Source organism: Heterodontus francisci, chromosome 31 (assembly GCF_036365525.1).
Source record: "Heterodontus francisci isolate sHetFra1 chromosome 31, sHetFra1.hap1, whole genome shotgun sequence".
In the NCBI taxonomy this organism is placed as follows: Eukaryota; Metazoa; Chordata; class Chondrichthyes; order Heterodontiformes; family Heterodontidae; genus Heterodontus; species Heterodontus francisci.
In genome coordinates, this window is record NC_090401.1 from 34,566,336 (window position 1) to 34,585,649 (window position 19,314).

General features: G+C 41.6%; 1 protein-coding gene across 1 annotated transcript in view; it reads left to right on the plus strand.

The window, feature by feature from the left end:
* LOC137347131 (microtubule-actin cross-linking factor 1-like) overlaps positions 1 to 19,314 on the plus strand; it is a 441,060-nt gene that overhangs the window by 380,628 nt on the left and 41,118 nt on the right. The window contains 9 exon segments of the mRNA XM_068011260.1: positions 300 to 473; positions 3,276 to 3,431; positions 4,259 to 4,456; positions 6,184 to 6,312; positions 8,864 to 9,034; positions 9,230 to 9,385; positions 10,299 to 10,505; positions 13,074 to 13,193; positions 14,675 to 14,844. Of these exon segments, the coding sequence (XP_067867361.1) occupies positions 300 to 473; positions 3,276 to 3,431; positions 4,259 to 4,456; positions 6,184 to 6,312; positions 8,864 to 9,034; positions 9,230 to 9,385; positions 10,299 to 10,505; positions 13,074 to 13,193; positions 14,675 to 14,844 (1,481 nt within the window).

A 19,314-nucleotide genomic window follows, 5' to 3' on the forward strand; every position in this document is an offset into this window, starting at 1 on the left:
CAAGTGAGAACAGAATCAAACTCATTAGACTGTCCCCTTCATTTTAGTGGCCTGCTAACATTATTAGACTCTTATATAAAGTATGGGCATTTGGCAGGGTACCAATGTCCATGAACCTGTTCTGTAGCAGCACATCAACGTCTTAAAGATTGAGGGGAAAAAACTGGTCTGTAGCATAGGAGGGGAAAAACTGTCATCTTATGGCTTTGGTTTTAAATTTGTTACCTTCTCAATTGCATAAAATTTAATGTGCCCCAATGGACGACGCTCAACTTTCCCACTGCACTTGCAATCCACAGGAATTTAAAATGGAAGTTTACCAGCAGCAAATAGAGATGGAAAAACTGAACCACCAGGGGGAGCTACTGCTCAAGAGAGCCTCAGATGACACGGACCGAGACATAATTCAACAGCCACTCACCGAGCTCAAACACCTCTGGGAAGACCTGGGAGAGAAGATTATTCACAGACAGGTACAAGTGGCATAATGTAACTAGGATTCTCGAGTGCTATTTTTCTTATATTGATAATCTAAATACACACTTTTGCCAATGTATGAACTAATAACACATCAAGAAATGCTCCAACTTGCAGATGAGTAAAGTCGTGAAAGGAAGTGGACAGTGGCTGTTGTACAATCAATTTATTTACACTTACAAATTAACATACAGTGACGGACATGAAGGATAAATATTAATGACCAAGTTTTGATATTAGATACAGCATCAAACTGACTAGGAATACAAGTCGCATGTTTTAAAGTACTCTATTTTATCAAAAATATATTAAGCATTGTGAAGGCATGCTTTCATCTCTTATCAGCCCCCTCAACATAAACAACTGCCATTCCAAGGCTATATGTCTCCAAATTTGTGCAAGCGGAGATTGACAAGTGTCAAAGTCTGTTTGAAAATAGATTTCTACACAATACGTCTCCAGCATCATGTGAATTCTGATATTGTAGCAGAACGGAGCAGACTTCATTTCTCATGATGTATTTGGTTTAAAGGACAAAATGAAACTAGGAAATAATATTTTAACATAAAATGAGCTACAATTTGTAAAAATTAGGGACAGTTGCTCATATTAAGAGTCTGCAACATTCAGGTGTTTTCAGACATTTACATCTAGAAAAACATATGTATGAAACTGGTTCATACCAAATGTACTGTGGATAATTTGTACTTGCTTAATCCTCAAATGAGGCAAAGTAATTCTTAAAGCAAGTGTAGCTTAGACAACTTGTGTATTCGCCATGGTAATCTCAATATTTCATCTTTTTATTGAGTATAATAGCGACACAGTATCTTGAGAAAATAAAAGGGAACAACATTCCACAAAGTTTTTTTTTAAGGGGGAGAAAGTTGCAGATAATTCAGTGTCTGTCACCCGTGGCTCAGTTGGTCAGAAGGTTGTGGGTTCAAGTCCCACTCCAGAGACTTGAGCACAAAATCCAATCTGATACAACAATTCAGTACCAAGGTACCCGAGGGTGTGCTACACTGTCGGAGGTACTGCCTTTCAAACTTGGCATTAGACTGAAGCTCTGTCTCCCTCTCATGCAAACAAAAGACCCTGCCCCACTGTTTGAAGAAGAGCAGGAGAGTTTTCCCCATTGTCCAGGCGGATATTTATCCCTTAACCAACGCTTAAAACAGATTATCTGGTCATTATCTCATTGTTGTTCATGGGATCTTGCTGTGTGCAAATTGGCTGCCACATTTCCTGCATTACAATAGTGACTACATTTCAAAAGTACTTTGTTGGTTGTAAAGTGCTTTGAGATCTTGAGGTTGTGAAAGCTGCTATATAAATTAATCTTTCTTTCTCACTTTTAATACAACTTTATCATTGTGATAGGTTAAACCAAACAGAATGGTAGCATGCAGGTACAGCAAGCAATTAGAAGGGCAAATGGCATGTTAACCTTTATTGCAAGAAGTACAAGAATAAGGAAGTCTTGCCACAATTGTATAGGGCTTTGGTGAGAGCACAACTGGAATAATGTGCACAGTTTTGGTTTCCATATCTAAAGAAGGATGTACTTGTATTGGAGGCAGTACAGCAAAGGTTCACTAGATTGTTCCCTGGGATATGAAGGTTGTCCTGTGATAGGCTGAGTAAATTGGGCCTATACTCTCTGGAGTTCAGAAGAATGAGAGGTGATATGATTGAAACATAGAAGGTTCTGAAGGGGCTTGGCAGGGTAGACACTGAGAGGTTGTTTTTCCCCAGCTGGGAAATCTAGAACATGGCACTGTCTCAGGATAAGGAGTTGATCATTTAGAACTGAGGTGAGGTGAAATTTTTTCACTCGGGATTGTGAACCTTTGGAATTCTCTACCCTAGAGGGTTGTGAATGCTCCATCATTGAGTATATTCAAGATTTGAGTTTTAGTCTCAGGGAATCGAGGGATATGGGGAGCGGGTGGGGAAGGTGAGTTAAGGCAAAAGGTCAGCAATGATCATATTGAGTGGCAGAGCAAGCTTGAGGGGCTGTATGATCTACTCCTCCTCCTATTATGTTCTTAACAAGGATATTAAGGATTTTGAGTGTTTGCAAATACTGGGACAATATTTCAACAAGGCAGAGTAGGAAGAATCATTTGAATTTCATTTGCATGAATATGTTAACCAGATTCAAGTACTGCTTAAGAAATGTTGTATTGCCAATTATCCACAAAACTATCCAAATAAATTTACAGTGAAATGGCATTCCTCTATATCCATAAAGCAAAAATTGAGGAAGGGCTGGTGGACTTAATAATCCTTTCTAATTTGAATAAATAAATTTGGTTGTATATTGTGTGCATTTTTATCCAGTACAGTTCTGCTATTGGCACATTGACTTCAAAGCAGCTGAATGTCCTTCCTTCCCTCCTTTATTTTATCTGTCCCATATTTCCCACCTTTCTCTGGTAAGAAAGCAGGCAAATAGCCTGCTCACTGACTGTTATTCTCACTCTTACTGCAGCTACTTGGAGGTGCACAAGAGTAGCATGTGTGCCTGCCTATTGTTTCCCAGACACCATGGATGACACGCGAACCACTCTTGCCACTTTTACATACAGTGATTGGCACACGAGCACCCTGACCTTGAAGTCCTTTTGAATATTTGGTGCTTGATAGTTTTTTTCTTTCTATATTCAGAATGGCTGGATATTTCTTTACAGGCTCAAACGGAGGGGAAATGTTTGGGGGAATAGTTTTGAGAATATGAAAGATTGATATAGAATGAATGATTGACTGACTTTTAACTTTTTTTTTGTCCACAGCACAAGGTGGAGGGTGCCCTGCTGGCACTGGGTCAGTTTCAACATGCATTGGCTGAACTTATGACCTGGCTGAATCATACAGAGGAGCTGCTAGATGGGCAAAGGCCAATTACTGGGGATCCAAAAGCCATAGAAATCGAACTTGCCAAGCATCATGTAGGTCAAATTAACATATTTGTAAAAGCACCTGTTATCTGTTTGCAAATATTTATCTTAAATAGCCATATATTGTATTATAGAATCATATGTAATTAATATGACATTGCAAGGTAACATTATTAAGGATTTTGGATGATATGTTAAATGAAGAAAACATGACTATTTTTTGCATTATCTGTTTTATTAATGACATTTTCATTATAGCTTTAAACTCCCTCTTTAAATTTAGATTGTGTTTTAAGATCCATCATAGAGCTGCACGAGCTTAACATTCTCTGCTGCATGTGGTCTTCTGTCAGCGAGTGCAGGACAATAGAGTTGATCTTGTACAGTGTCAAAAATGAATAATGGCTGAATTTACCTTTTTAGAACTTTTGAATGGAGAGAGAGATGAAGTAAGGAGCGAAGAGTCAAGAATGCATAGCTATGATGGCTGAAGGTTCTGATTACTGATGAAGCTGAGGAAGGGGGAGGGTATTCTGAAAGCCAGTATCAGAAGAGTAAGGGTCCAAACTGGAGGATTTGGAGAGCTTGCAAAGCTGGGGAGAGATCACAGTGTGGATTTTTAAAGCAGTGTCTTAGATGATGAGAAGCTAGTTATGGAGGGCAAGGGCTGGACTTGCTATGGATTAGAATAGAGATGGAAGAGTTTTACACAAGTTGCAGCTCAGGATGCCAGAGGGTCCACCTACCTTTCACTTTACATGTGCTGAAGATCTGCTACGTATTTCCAATGATACCGTTTTATTTTAAAATTAAGAGTCGTTCGATCCAGGTAACTTGTGTGTACATGTTTCAGTAAATCAAACTTTAACTCCCCACAGGTCCTAAAGAATGATGTCCTTGCCCACAAGTCAACAGTCGACACTGTAAATAAAGCTGGGAATGAACTTCTGGAGTCAAGTGCTGGGGAGGATGCCAGTAACCTAAAGCGTAGACTGGATAAATTAAATCAGAGCTGGCAGTTGCTGCTTCAGAAAACTGAAGGGAGAGAGCAGCAACTGGAGGCTGCTCTGCAGCAGGTATTCAATGGGAGGAGAATATGGGGAGACTTGGATCTTTAAAGCTTGCAATAGTCAAAGACAAGTTACTAGCAGATCTCACATGGCACTGTTTATGATGCTGTGTTATACTGTAATTAACCTATAATTGCCTTCTCTCTTTATCCTGAGGCTAACTGAAAATTAATTGGCATAGATCAAGGAAGTTTGCAGACTGTTAGGTACTTGCGAATTTCTGGCTGTACGTCAACTTGTAAGGCGCTCTCATTAAAACCGATTGACTGAGTCTGAATCCTAGAAATTACGAAGCAAAAAGGCCATCTACTCTGCTATAATCGAATTTCCTTGCCCTTCCCTCATACTCTGGAGTACTTGCCAAATTCTCTTTTAATGTTAAAGCAAAATACTGCAGATGCTGGAAATCTGAAGTAAAAACAGAAAATGCTGGAAATACGCAGCAGGTCAGGCAGTGTCTGTGAAGAGAAAAACCGAGTTTACGCATTGACCTGAAATGTTAATTCTGTTTTTCTCCACATATGCTGCTTGACCTGCTGAATAATTCCAGCATTTTTTGATCTCTTTTAATGTTATTGTCTTTGCCTCAGCTGTTACAGTAAAACATTTCATGTTCTTCAAAGCCTTTTATGAAAAGAAATTCCTGTAACAACTTCATTTTTCCACTGATTCTGGGTTGAAGTCTTGTTTGTCACTCATTCGCCAGTCGATGGAAATAATCTTTAACATTTTGTTCCTTAAAAATCTTCATAATTTTGAAAATGTCTTTTTAGATCCACCCGTAACTGGCTTTGTTCCAGTGAAAGACTTAATTTTTCCAGCAGTTTTTCATAACAAATCTCTCATTCCTGGTAACATTCTAGTCAATATTTTTACCCCTCCCAAGGCTATAATATTTGTCCTGTAACAGAGTTCCTTGAATTGGCAATTGTGGCCTAACCAGTGTCTTCTACAATGTTAACATCACTTCTGATTTTGTATTAAGTATCCCGATATAGAAAATCCAGAATCTCATTAGCTTTTCTTTTCAGATCTTCAGTGGCAACAGTTATACATTTGTCTATCTGTACCCTTGGATCTTTTTGTTCCTCCAATCCAAGAATTCTGCAGCTTAGGATGTATTTTAGTTACTTCTTCCCAAATTTACTACTAAATAGTTCTGTGCATTGTACTGCATCAGCTGCCTATCTGCCCACTCCACTAACCTGTCTGTATTCTGCATTGTTCTCCACAGTTTGCCATGCCTTCAGCATCATTACATTTCTGTCTATATCCAAATAATTTATATAAATATGAAATAAAACATGTCGCAGCACAGCTGCAGAACCCACCAATATCCAACAATCTGAAAGATGCCTATTCATCCATACTCTTTGCTTCCTGTCCCCTACTCAGTTCTCTCCACACAGCTCCATTTCCTTTAAGACTGTGTTCCTTTATTTAGTTTGGTACTTTGAGGATTGACGATTGCCCTTAAAACAGATGTAGGTTTTTTTGTATGCCTAATTATTACTTAAAGTCTGATCTAATTTGAGTTAATCTTAAATATGTACTTTGGTGCAAATTACATAACAGAGCAGCTATTTCAGGTATAACTGAAACTTCCTTCCATAGTGCTTTCACCTACTGAATTCCGCTATCATTGATGTTTGATTTCTGTATTATGAGTAGACATTAACAAGCTTTTGTTAGTCAGCTGCAACTTTTTCTGAACAATGCCTCTTGTTTCATAGGCTGAAGGATTTCATGGAGAGATTGAGGACTTTTTGCAGTGGCTGAGCCGAGTTGAGAATCAGTTGGCAGCATCTAAATCCACTGGAGGTTTACCTGAGACAGCCCGGGAGCAACTCAACGTCCACCTGGTAATGAGTTTCATTATCTCCTTCAAAAGCAAAAGATTTAACAAAACAATGTCCTTTATTGATTTCATTTGATGGAATTTAACTGGACTTTTGATCTTTAAACATCTCCTTTCAGGTATCCTTTAAGAAACATGTCATGTTTTGAGTTTTAGTGCTGTCTGTTATTCAGATATTTAGTGGCATTTCATATATGTGCTGGATTCTCCATCTAAATCCAATATGAAATATGTGCATTTTAATCAACAACAACTACTTGTATTTATATGGTGCTTTTAAAGTAATAAGCTGTCCCAAGGCTTCACAGAAGCATTTTAAAACAAAATATGATGTCGAGCTACATAGGAAGAAATTAGGGCAGATGACCAAAAGTTTGGTCAAAGCAGTAAGTTTTAAGGAGCCTCGTAAAGAAGAAATATGAGGTAGAGGGGCAGCGAGAGAATTCCAGAGCTTAGGGTCCAGGCAGCTGAAGGCACGGTCACCAGTGATGCAGCAATTAAAATTAGAGATGCTGAAAAGGCTGGAATTGGAGTAACGCAGATATTATGGGAGGGTCAGGGTTCTGGAGGTGATTATGGATGTAGGGCACGGCCAGGCCAAGGAGGGATTTGAAAATAAGGATGAATTTTTTAAATCGAGGCATTGCTTAACCGGGACCCAGTGTTGGTCAGCGAGCACAGAGTTGATGGTTTTCGTGCCAGTTAGAACAGGGGCAGCACAGTTTTGGATGATCTCAAGTTTACGGAGGGTACAATGTTGGAGCCTGGCCAGGAATGCATTAGAATAATCCAAGTCTAGAGGTAACAAAGGCATGGATGAGAGTTTCAGCAGCAGAAAAGCTGAGGCGGGGCAGAATCGGGCGATATTACAGAGGTGGAAATAGGCAGTCTTAGTGATGGTGAAGATACGTGGTTGAATTGCTCATCTTGGAGTCAAGGGTGACACTGAGGTTGCAAACAGTCTGGTTCAGCCTCAGACAGTTGCCAAGGAGAGCAATGGAGTTGGTGGCGAGTGAGCGGAGTTTGTGGCGGGGACTAAAGACACTGGCTTCAGTCGTCCCATTATTTAATTGGAAGAAATTTCTGCTCATCCATGGAAGTCTGACAATTTAGAGACAGTGGAGGGGTTGAGAGAGGTGGTGGTGAGGTAAATCTGGGTGTTGTACATGTGGAAACTGACCAATCTAAATATCCAATGTATTTCATGTAACGTCGCTTATGCTGGGAAAAGTAGCTCACTGAAGGCAGAAAAGGGGGAGGAAAAATTGATCATTTAATAAAAGGAAATTCAAGGGCAAGTTCACAATGACAGAACTCGACTTGTCAACTGGCTGCCAATGAAAATTTATTACAATAGTGGTCGACCATGCATGAGATAAATGTAAACTGGCCACAGTCCTATACTTTTAATCTAGATCTCACAGACATCCCACCCAAAATGGTAATATAAATCCTGAGTTAACAATTCAAGAGTTTAGATTCCTAAAATATTTAAGAACTAAGCCTCATGACAAGACAGCCCATAAAGATGCTTCAACCATAATTAAGGAGGGGATTATCCCAACTACAAGCTCAACAGCTCATGTGCCAAAGCATTTGGCAGAAGACTTCATGGAAAAAAATTGTACTCTTTACATTGTTTTTCCAGTTCCTATCTCTCATTTACAGCACTTTTCGTTAAACAAACTTTTTCCAATTCCTTTCTGCAAATGGACACTACAGTGTACTCTAGAGTGGTGCCAATCAATTTTATCTTTTCTTCCCCCTTCAAGATTAATCTTGAGAACTCTCCAAGAGATCATGGTGCAGACAATCATCCCATCACCTTGTGAAATGCTGTTTTTACAAATTGCATTGAGCTTCGCTCAAGATTCAAAGAACACAAGCACTCATCTGCTTCATACCAAACAATTAAAAGAATGTTCAATGTAAACTTGAACCAGTCATATTAATGCACAGTATCAGCCAATGTTAAGTTTTTGGGCCGAAATTGTGATGTGCAATATTAATGGGCTAATGCCATTGTGGGCAATTCATCCACAGTTTTATTTCTCTAAAATAGTAAACAACAGCATTTAACTTAAATATTATTTGTCAGCATAATTCAGTAATGTTTCTCCTCATTCAATTATTTTTCTTGTTTAACTATATTTATCTGCTTACTCTAGAAGTAACTTCCTTACTAATCATGCACTGTGCACTTTCTTTTAGTTTCTTGAATGTTTATATTTTATGGAGTACAAAGTGCAAGATATCAAGCAGCTTTCCTGTACATTTAAACTTCCTAGAGTAGAACACCAGATCTATCATAGCACTAATCGGTTACATACGTTTGCCAGTTTGATATAAAGAAATGTGCGACAAACTATACTTTGATTTCACAAAATATATGTATACAAAAGATCCTTTCTACAGTAAGCAGATAAATATAATGGAACGAGAAAAAGAATTGAGAAGAGAAACATTACTGAATTATGCTAACAGTGGACAAATAATATTTCAGTTGACAATCAATCACCAGGATTGGTTATAAAGATTGCTTTCTGTTTTTTTAGGGACTCTACAGGCAGTTTTGTGCTAATGAGGAGACGTACAAGAACTTGCATGAGAAAGGCCGGCTGTTGCTGAGTACTCGTGACGACACTACAGGATCTAATGTTGAACAATGTGTGGCATTATTGGAACAGAAGTGGCAATTGATGAGCATAAAAATGGAGGAAAAGAAGGTAGGAAGGCCAGCAATATTGGCAGTATCAACAGTGGGAGGATAGGGATTTTTTTTTTTTAAAGTATTCCACCATTATTCCAATTGGGAAGACAAAGACGTTTCTTAAGGAGAACAGCAGTGTTAGTTCTTGGTCTATTTAATGCTACTCTTGACTCCTAGATTTTATTGAACTTCTCCTGTTTTTCCGTTTCAGACCAAGCTAGAGGAGGCTCTCAATCTCGCAACAGAATTTCAGAATTCCTTGCAGGATTTCATTAACTGGCTTACACAGGCAGAGCAAAGTCTGAACATTGCAGCTCCTCCTAGTCTTATACTCGATACAGTCCTTTTCCAGATAGATGAACACAAGGTACTGGAGTTCTGGATTAGTCTATGTGTGGAGAAAGCTAGTGATGGCATGTTGGGGATTGAGGATGCAAAAAGTGGTATTGCCAGTCCATGGGATGAGGAATGACGAGACTGCTTCATTTCACTTCTTGGGAAGGGAACAAGGTGACCTCCTCAATACTAGAGATTGGAATGGGTTGACTCCTCAATATTGGGGTGAAATGGGATAACTGCCTCGATACTGGGGACAGGAATGGGGTGGCTGCCTTGATACTGGGGATGGGAGGACTGCAGCAATTCAGAAGATTATAAGTATGGGTTGACAACTGCCCCGCCTCAGGACCTTTTAATCCATGTCAGTACACCAAAATATCCCTACTTTTTCTTTACACTTAATAGTTTGTATAAATGCATTACTTTAGACAAGAATTTATAAATATTGGAACTATTGTGAAGAATCTGAACTGTTTAATTTTACAATCCATTTTTTAAAATTCTTAGTAAAATAAGATGCATTTAAACATGTCTTTAATGCGGTCAAAACTAAGACTCTAACATATTAAAAGTCATATAATAAAATAACAGAGTTAGTGCTGTTTGTTGTGGTCCCCATATACTGTGTCAAATTCTAGGAAGAGGACTTGTACCCTTGATTCCCAATTTCAGCTGTGATATTCTGGCTTTCCCCACATGAAGAAATGGAAAATAAAAGGGAATGGTCTCCAGACCACAACACGTTGCTTCCTAATGACTAGCTACAAAGCAGCACTGACAGAGTACTTGTGGTCAGTTTTCCATCTATCTTCTGAGAGGCCCGAGAGTTCAAAAGTGGGCAAAGATAAAGAAATCTCTCACCAAAAAAACAAACAGCTGGTGACAGAATTAGACTTCACTTATCTGTAGAAGTTTAGCTAATGCCTGTTACTATTTTCCAGATATTTGCCAATGAAGTAAATTCTCATCGCGACCAAATCATTGATCTGGATAAAACTGGGAATCAGTTGAAGTTCCTCAGCCAGAAACAGGATGTGGTTCTGATAAAGAACCTTCTCTTCAGTGTGCAATCACGTTGGGAGAAAGTGGTACAGCGTTCTGTCGAGAGAGGAAGAGCACTTGATGAAGCCAGAAAACGTGCGAAGCAGGTATGCAGAATCAAAGTAAATATTTGCAGACTGGAATTTTTGTCCTGACCTATTTGCCAAAAGCACTCCATGTTATGTTGGAATGTGTTGTTACTTCCCAAATCTCTACCCAGCTTTCCCGGAACTCCATGTTTGAATCCCTCCAATTAGATTTCAGCCCCTGCACAGTACTGAAACAACTCTTATCAAAGTCACAAATCTCATCCTGTGTGGCTGTGACAAAGGTAAACTATCCCTCCTCACCCCAAGAAGAGCCCTGACTACAAATGAAAATGAATAATTATACGGAATTGTAACTTAATTTGTAGGTATACTGAGCATTCTTTCATTTGTATAAGGAAAAATTGTATTTACGTTAATGCCAGAAAGGGAAATACAAATGTTGAAAGCAAAAAAGCAATTTGAAAGAGGTATGTATGCTAGAGAACTATGCTTTTCTGGAAACAATTGCATTTTTACATTAACAATGAGGCATTCTGGTTAATTTACACTTCTTTGTTTAAAAATTGTAAAGTGTCATTTGGACCATCACTTCCAAAAGTTGCATCAGTATTCTCCCACATCAATCCTCCAACCCAGTACGCAGAGACACTCATGTGCTTCAAATGCAGTTGACAGTGATTGTACCCTATCCAACTTCCCAGTGACACACACTCCTTCTCAAACCCTCCCAATTCATACCGACACGCTTCTCCTTTTTCCTCCTTTATTCGACTTAGCATTCTTCTCTATCCCCACTCCATTCAGCCATGGCATATTTTCCCATCCATTTCCCTTCTCAGTTATGCAATTTCTTTCTTCAGAGCACCAGTAACCCCTGAGTCCTACTGCAAAGTGCTTGCAGCCACTGCATATCATAAGGCTGGAATGTCTAATCTCAAGAATTTATGCACCATAATGTGCAGTACTGGGAATCACTTCATAACAGGACTTGAGAGAGGAGGCTCAACCTGCATTGATTTTTGTCAGTGAACGCTGTCTCCGAAATGCTAGCTGTTGCCATGAAATATTGTCCGTTGGCATTTTGAGAGAAATGACTTCAAAACTACCCAAGTCCCATTTCTGATTCAACATTGTAGAAAGTTATCGTATTAACAGAAGGCAAACTTCAATATGATACAGGATGTCCTCATATGGTGTCGTTTAATTATTGGAATAATAATTAATTTACTTATGTACCCATAATGTACATCACAAAATGTAAGTCTTCTCACCCGTATAATCTTCATTATGTAGGGAAGGGAGGAGCACATTTCACCCTGCAGAGCTCTCCAGCAGTCATGTCAGTAACACTCCTTAATACACACTCCTGGAAATATCCTTGACAGCACTTGGTTTACAGTAAAATTTCCCATCTTTCCAGGTTATCTTGGCTAAGACTGGTAAAGTGCTGGAGTAAGGCAGAGTGCTAGAATCAGTCAAAATTATGATTTCTAGTTTGGATTCCTTTGCTCAAAACAATTTGTTTCAGATTATTTTCATTAGCACTAAATCTCTTTGGCCTCCTTGTCTCGAGAGACAATGGGTAAGCACCTGGAGGTGGTCAGTGGTTTGTGCAGCAGCGCCTGGAGTGGCTATAAAGGCCAATTCTAGAGTGACAGACTCGTCCACAGGTGCTGCAGATAAAATTGGTTGTCGGGGCTGTTACACAGTTGGCTCTCTCCTTGCGCTTCTGTCTTTTTTCCTGCCAACTGCTAAGACTCTTCGACTTGCCACGCTTTAGCCCCGCCTTTATGGATGCCCGCCAGCTCTGGCAATCGCTGGCAACTGACTCCCACGACTTGTGATCAATGTCACAGGACTTCATGTCGCGTTTGCAGACATCTTTAAAGCGGAGCTATGGACGGCCAGTGGGTCTGATACCAGTGGCGAGCTCGCTGTACAATGTGTCCTTGGGGATCCTGCCATCTTCCATGCGGCTCACATGGCCAAGCCATCTCAGGCGCCGCTGGCTTAGTAGGGTGTATATGCTGGGGATGTTGGCCGCCCCGAGGACTTCTGTGTTGGAGATACGGTCCTGCCACCTGATGCTAAGGATTCTCCGGAGGCAGCGAAGATGGAATGAATTGAGACGTCGCTCTTGGCTGACGTACGTTGTCCAGGCCTCGCTGCCGTAGAGCAAGGTACTGAGGACACAGTCTTGATACACTTGGACTTTTGTGTTCTGTGTCAGTGTGCCATTTTCCCACACTCTCTTGGCCAGTCTGGGCATAGCACTAAATACTTTGAGGGATATTGATGTCATTTTCAAATACTGATATGCACTGAACCATGAACAGTGATGAGTCATTTGAGCATATTTTTATTTCTTTACTCCAATTTGAAATGTCTGGAACTGAAAATAATTGTTCCAAAATAAAGAGCAGCTTAAGTGCAAAGATTGAAGCATATTTTCCCCCATTAATTTTCTGACAGTTTTTTTAAAAGCCTTAAGCTTTTGAAATAATTTACACAACTCCACCTGTATCCATCATTTTTAATTATGTAAATACTTTGTGTTGGTGCATGTACATTTTGATTTTGATCCAAGTGAGTTTAATTTAGAGTATTGCGTTTTTATAACCTCAGTTCTATGAAGCCTGGAAAAAGTTGATTGAATGGCTGGAGGAGGCAGAAAACAATCTGGATACTGATCTTGAAATTTCCAATGATCCAGATAAAATCAAATTGCAGCTCACAAAGCACAAGGTAAGAAATCTGATGCTCCATTCCATAAAACTGGTTCTGATTCTTTTACATTCAAAGCGCAAACTTCATTGGTTTGTTTTTTCTTCCTCCCAATTGTTCCCCTTGCCTATCCTCTGTTGAGGATGGTGACACTTGAGTTGTGAGTCCAGTTTCAACATCCTCATTGCTGTCCTATTTGAGATTATCTGATTTAGCTTGTTTGAGGGATCTTCTTGATCTCTTGTGGTTTGGTACCCTACCACCCAGTTGAGGCAATTAAATGCAACCAATAAGAAAAGTAATAGCTAATCCTTCAATTAACAAGTAAATCAAAGTTGAGAAGGAACAAAATACAGAAGAGCATCTTTTACAGGATTGCATTTTTTGTTAATCAAAGTGGGAAGCAGTGATTTTTAAAAAGTGTGCAGTTTAAAAAGTCTGCAAGTACCAATATCTTGCCTCCATGGTTGTTGTTTACAAATATCTAAATTATATTTCTCCTTCAATTTCAAAATCATCTGAAAAGACTTTTCTAATAACTAAGTGATTAAAATCACCAAGCGTGTGGACTGGCAGGAGCCATTTTTTTCTCATTTCTCAATTTGACTCTAGTTTGCCAGACTTTGTAATGATGGAAATTCTATCCAATGCTTAGAGAATTTGGTGTTAGCAAATACCACCTGAAAAATGTATGCTATTTAATCCAAATTATAGTAGATCAATTTCCAATATCTATTGCAAATGGGAACAGAATGATCCAAATGAAAAAAACAAGTTTTCTTCCCATTTGCAACTATAAACAAAATAATAGTTGGACATAAAGTGTTCTATTCTTTATCCATTCATTGTCAATTAGTGGAAAATCTATATAGTGTCTTTACCTAACTGTGTAGCATCACTACAGTGCATTTGTAACTGCTTTGTAATGGTCTGTAAATTTTTTACATACTTATTAAAGTGGCTCTGGAATTGCATGGTTGACATCTATTCATATTTGTTTATTGTATGAACCAGAAAGATAATGAGCGCAAGGTTGGTGCCATTTTGTTCAGAACTTAATGGAGGCAAAAGGGTTAACTTCATCAAACTGCAGCTGCAACTGTAACTAAATCTGTATAGTATTTATGAATGAAAAAGCAATTCTGGTTTCTAAAACATGTGATTAAATAAAATCCTTTGCAAATGAGCAGTTTAAATGTTTCCCACAGATGTGCAGCCCTCAAATTAATATTGTTTTGAAACATTTAGATCCTACAAATATAATTTGGTAAATCTGGTTATGAGTTGAAGCCAAATCATGTAGGATATCACAAGTAAACTGAGGGTTGAAAAGTCCCAATGGCAATTAAACAAATATTTTAGGCATCAACTCAAAAATGTGGATACTTTAATGATCAAACTGGTGATTGCCAAATCGAGATCTGATGTGTTGCTCAGAGACGTACAGTCTGTGCTTTTGTTTTTCCAACATTGCTGTGCTTTTTTGTTCAAAATTAAACTAGGACTTCCAAAAAACTCTGGGTGGGAAACAGCCAGTGTATGACACCACAATCCGAATGGGCCGCTCCATGAAAGATAAGGCCTCACTTACAGATGATCGTCAGAAATTGGATAATCTACTGGGAGAAGTGCGAGATAAGTGGGACACTGTCTGTGGAAAATCTGTAGAGAGGTGAGGGGGAAAAAGAATAAGGTTTTAGCATATTGTTGTCGAGGATCAAGTGAAATTTTCTAGCCAAGGAAATGATAAACCATTGCTACATATTTGTGTATTTAGTTAAAATTAGCTACTTTAAAAACTGACAATTGCTGTAATTGGATTTATAATATGCCTGTGTCACAGGTTAACTGATTTTAACTTACTTGATATGAAATGGAATAAATTTCTGTATGTAGAAATGGAGTGTTTTTCCAATTAGACTAAATATTTATTGATAGCTCTCTAACCTTATTCTGGATAAATGATACCTATCAGGTATCATTTATCCAGAATAAGGTTAGAGAGCTATCGATAAATATTTAGTCTAATTGGAAAAACACTCCATTTCTGATAGGTATCATTGTAAGCAAAAATAGATTCAATCACTTTTTACAAATGGAGGGTGGTTGTTAATAAGCTATATCCATTTTGTTTGGCCACAGGGTCTTGTTTCACACCTGTAAAGCTAATATTAAAAGCAAATAAGCAAAAATATCCATTTCTGATAGGTATCATGTATCCCATTGTCATTGGGGATCGTACAAGATGGCTCCTGTGCTGGAAGCTCCCTAGGAAGCTCCCTTGCTGTTCAACTCTATCCATGGCCATCTGCTCCCATCCCTAACGTTTTCTCCCCCAATCTGCCCTCTTAAACTGTTTAAATTCCCCTGGCTCTTTAAATCAGTTCATTTTAGCCCTATCTAAAAGTTAACAGTTAGTTTAGTGTATGTTACCTGGGCCCACTGCCCTCCCCCAGCCACACCTGCTCTTTGTTTTCTCAATGAAATTGATCCGGATGAAACTGACGAGCACAGCTGCCGATACTTTAATCTCCGATCCTGCTGTCTTCACCGCCCAGAGTGTCTGCAGCCACGGCATGCGGTAAGTCCATTGAGGTGAAGAAGGAGCTGCGGGACCCGAGAGAAGTCCTGAGAAAAGGTGCCCCGAACACCCAAAACATCCACGAACGGCCCCCCCCGGCCGCAACTTCAAAGCGCCCGCGGGAGATGGCTCGGAGAGCATCTGCAGCGCACTGTCGGCAATGCTGCATGCCTTTATTTAAACCACTGCAAAAAAAAAAAAACCCTTAGCAAATGTAATCACCTCTAAGTCTGCCAAATGATGCTTCACCTCCCGAAGGACGTGGATGAGCTTTCCGGACGTCGATGGTGGGCACTGAGGAAATGGCTTATTACCTGCACCAGATTCCACCCCCCCTCCCCCCCCCTTTACCCCCCTTCCACCCCCCCCCCCCCACCCCCGTCCCCTTCCCTGCTCCACCCTCTCAGCTCACCCCCTCACAACCCCGTCCCAGCCCGCCCGCCCCTCGCACCATCTTCACCCCGCACCCCCTTCCCCTGCACCCCCCCCCACCCCCTCCCTCTACCCCTCCCCCTTGCATCCCCTCCTCCCACCGGCACCATCCTACACCTGTGTAGGGGCCCCAACAACCCCACTGCCTTGTGGGCGTCTCGGGAGAGACCAAGGCTAAGGGAGTAAACCCTAACAGAAAATCCGGAGCGGAACCCCGTAGGCGGTCATGTGTCACCTTTGGCATGTTTCCGGCAGTTCCTGCAGCCATACTGGTGCCAAACGTCGTGTCCTGCACTCCTTTGGACCCCACCAGAAAGGCCGAGAGGGGGGTTTTGACGACTGGGCAACTCTCAACCTCCATAAATTTGCCCAGGCATGCGCCATGGAGAGGTCACTCCATAGTTGCCTCACAGCGACTGAAACAACACGGAAGGCAGCAGTTACGGGTTATAAGTCCAGATAAATTGGCGTAGAAACTGGGCGCCACGGGTTGCCTTTGTCGGTGGGAGAGGTCATTGCACCTCACTGGACAGCTACCGCCCGCCTCAAACCGGGCAGCCCCCGGTCAATAAGGTTCTGTCCCGCCACAGTCTGCCTGCTTCAATGGGTGCTTGGAGCTCAGGGTCATTGCCCGAAAGGTGGACTGATACACCGCACCAAACAACATGAAAAAAGGAAAGAAGGTACCAGCCCTTCGCTTTGCAAGCTGGAACGTCAGAACTATGTGTCCTGGCCTGTCGGAAGACCTTACACAAATCAACGATTCTCGGAAGACCGCCATCATTAACAACGAGCTCAGTAGACTCAATGTGGACATTGCAGCACTTCAGGAGACTCGCCTCCCCGCGAGTGGCTCTCTAGCAGAGCAAGACTACACCTTCTTCTGGCAGGGCAGCGATCCTGAAGAACCAAGACAGCATGGAGTGGGCTTCGCCATCAGAAACTCCTTGCTCAGCATGATAGAGCCTCCCTCAAATGGCTCGGAACGCATACTGTCCATCCGACTGCTCATCACCTCTGGTCCAGTACACCTACTCAGCATCTATGCTCCAACACTCTGTTCCGCACCTGAAGCTAAAGACCAGTTCTATGAACAACTCCATAACATCATTAGCAGCATCCCCAACACCGAACACCTATTCCTGCTGGGGGACTTTAATGCCAGGGTTGGGGCCGACCATGACTCATGGCCCTCCTGCCTTGGGCGCTATGGCGTTGGAAGGATGAATGAGAACGGGCAGAGACTGCTTGAGTTGTGTACCTATCATAACCTCTGCATCACCAACTCGTTCTTTCACACTAAACCCTGTCACCAGGTTTCATGGAGGCACCCAAGATCACGTCGTTGGCACCAGCTAGACCTCATTGTCACAAGGCGAGCCGCCTTAAACAGTGTTCAAATCACACGCAGCTTCCACAGTGCGGACTGCGACACCGACCACTCCCTGGTGTGCAGCAAGGTTAGACTCAGACCAAAGAAGTTGCATCATTCCAAGCAGAAGGGCCGCCCGCGCATCAACACGAGCAGAATTTCTCACCCACAGCTGTTACAAAAATTTCTAAATTCACTTGTAACAGCCCTTCAAAACACTCCCACAGGGGATGCTGAGACCAAGTGGGCCCACATCAGAGACGCCATCTATGAGTCAGCTTTGACCACCTACGGCAAAAGTGCGAAGAGAAATGCAGACTGGTTTCAATCTCATAATGAAGAGCTGGAACCTGTCATGGCCGCTAAGCGCATTGCACTTTTGAACTACAAGAAAGCCCCCAGCGATTTAACATCCGCAGCACTTAAAGCAGCCAGAAGTACTGCACAAAGAACAGCTAGGCGTTGCGCAAACGACTACTGGCAACACCTATGCAGTCATATTCAGCTGGCCTCAGACACCGGAAACATCAGAGGAATGTATGATGGCATGAAGAGAGCTCTTGGGCCAACCATCAAGAAGATCACCCCCCTCAAATCTAAATCGGGGGACATAATCACTGACCAACGCAAACAGATGGACCGCTGGGTTGAGCACTACCTAGAACTGTACTCCAGGGAGAATGCTGTCACTGAGACTGCCCTCAATGCAGCCCAGTCTCTGCCAGTCATGGATGAGCTGGACATACAGCCAACCAAATCGGAACTCAGTGATGCCATTGATTCCCTAGCCAGCGGAAAAGCCCCTGGGAAGGACAGCATTACCCCTGAAATAATCAAGAGTGCCAAGCCTGCTATACTCTCAGCACTACATGAACTGCTATGCCTGTGCTGGGACGAGGGAGCAGTACCCCAGGATATGCGCGATGCCAACATCATCACCCTCTATAAAAACAAAGGTGACCGCGGTGACTGCAACAACTACCGTGGAATCTCCCTGCTCAGCATAGTGGGGAAAGTCTTTGCTCGAGTCGCTCTGAACAGGCTCCAGAAGCTGGCCGAGCGCGTCTACCCTGAGGCACAGTGTGGCTTTCGTGCAGAGAGATCGACTATTGACATGCTGTTATCCCTTCGTCAGATACAGGAGAAATGCCGTGAACAACAGATGCCCCTCTACATTGCTTTCATTGATCTCACCAAAGCCTTTGACCTCGTCAGCAGACGTGGTCTCTTCAGACTACTAGAAAAGATCGGATGTCCACCAAAGCTACTAAGTATCATCACCTCATTCCATGACAATATGAAAGGCACAATTCAACATGGTGGCTCCTCATCAGAGCCCTTTCCTATCCTGAGTGGTGTGAAACAGGGCTGTGTTCTCGCACCCACACTTTTTGGGATTTTCTTCTCCCTGCTGCTTTCACATGCGTTCAAATCCTCTGAAGAAGGAATTTTCCTCCACACAAGATCAGGGGGCAGGTTGTTCAACCTTGCCCGTCTAAGAGCGAAGTCCAAAGTACGGAAAGTCCTCATCAGAGAACTCCTCTTTGCTGACGATGCTGCTTTAACATCTCACACTGAAGAATGCCTGCAGAGTCTCATCGACAGGTTTGCGTCTGCCTGCAATGAATTTGGCCTAACCATCAGCCTCAAGAAAACGAACATCATGGGGCAGGATGTCAGAAATGCTCCATCCATCAATATTGGCGACCACGCTCTGGAAGTGGTTCAAGAGTTCACCTACCTAGGCTCAACTATCA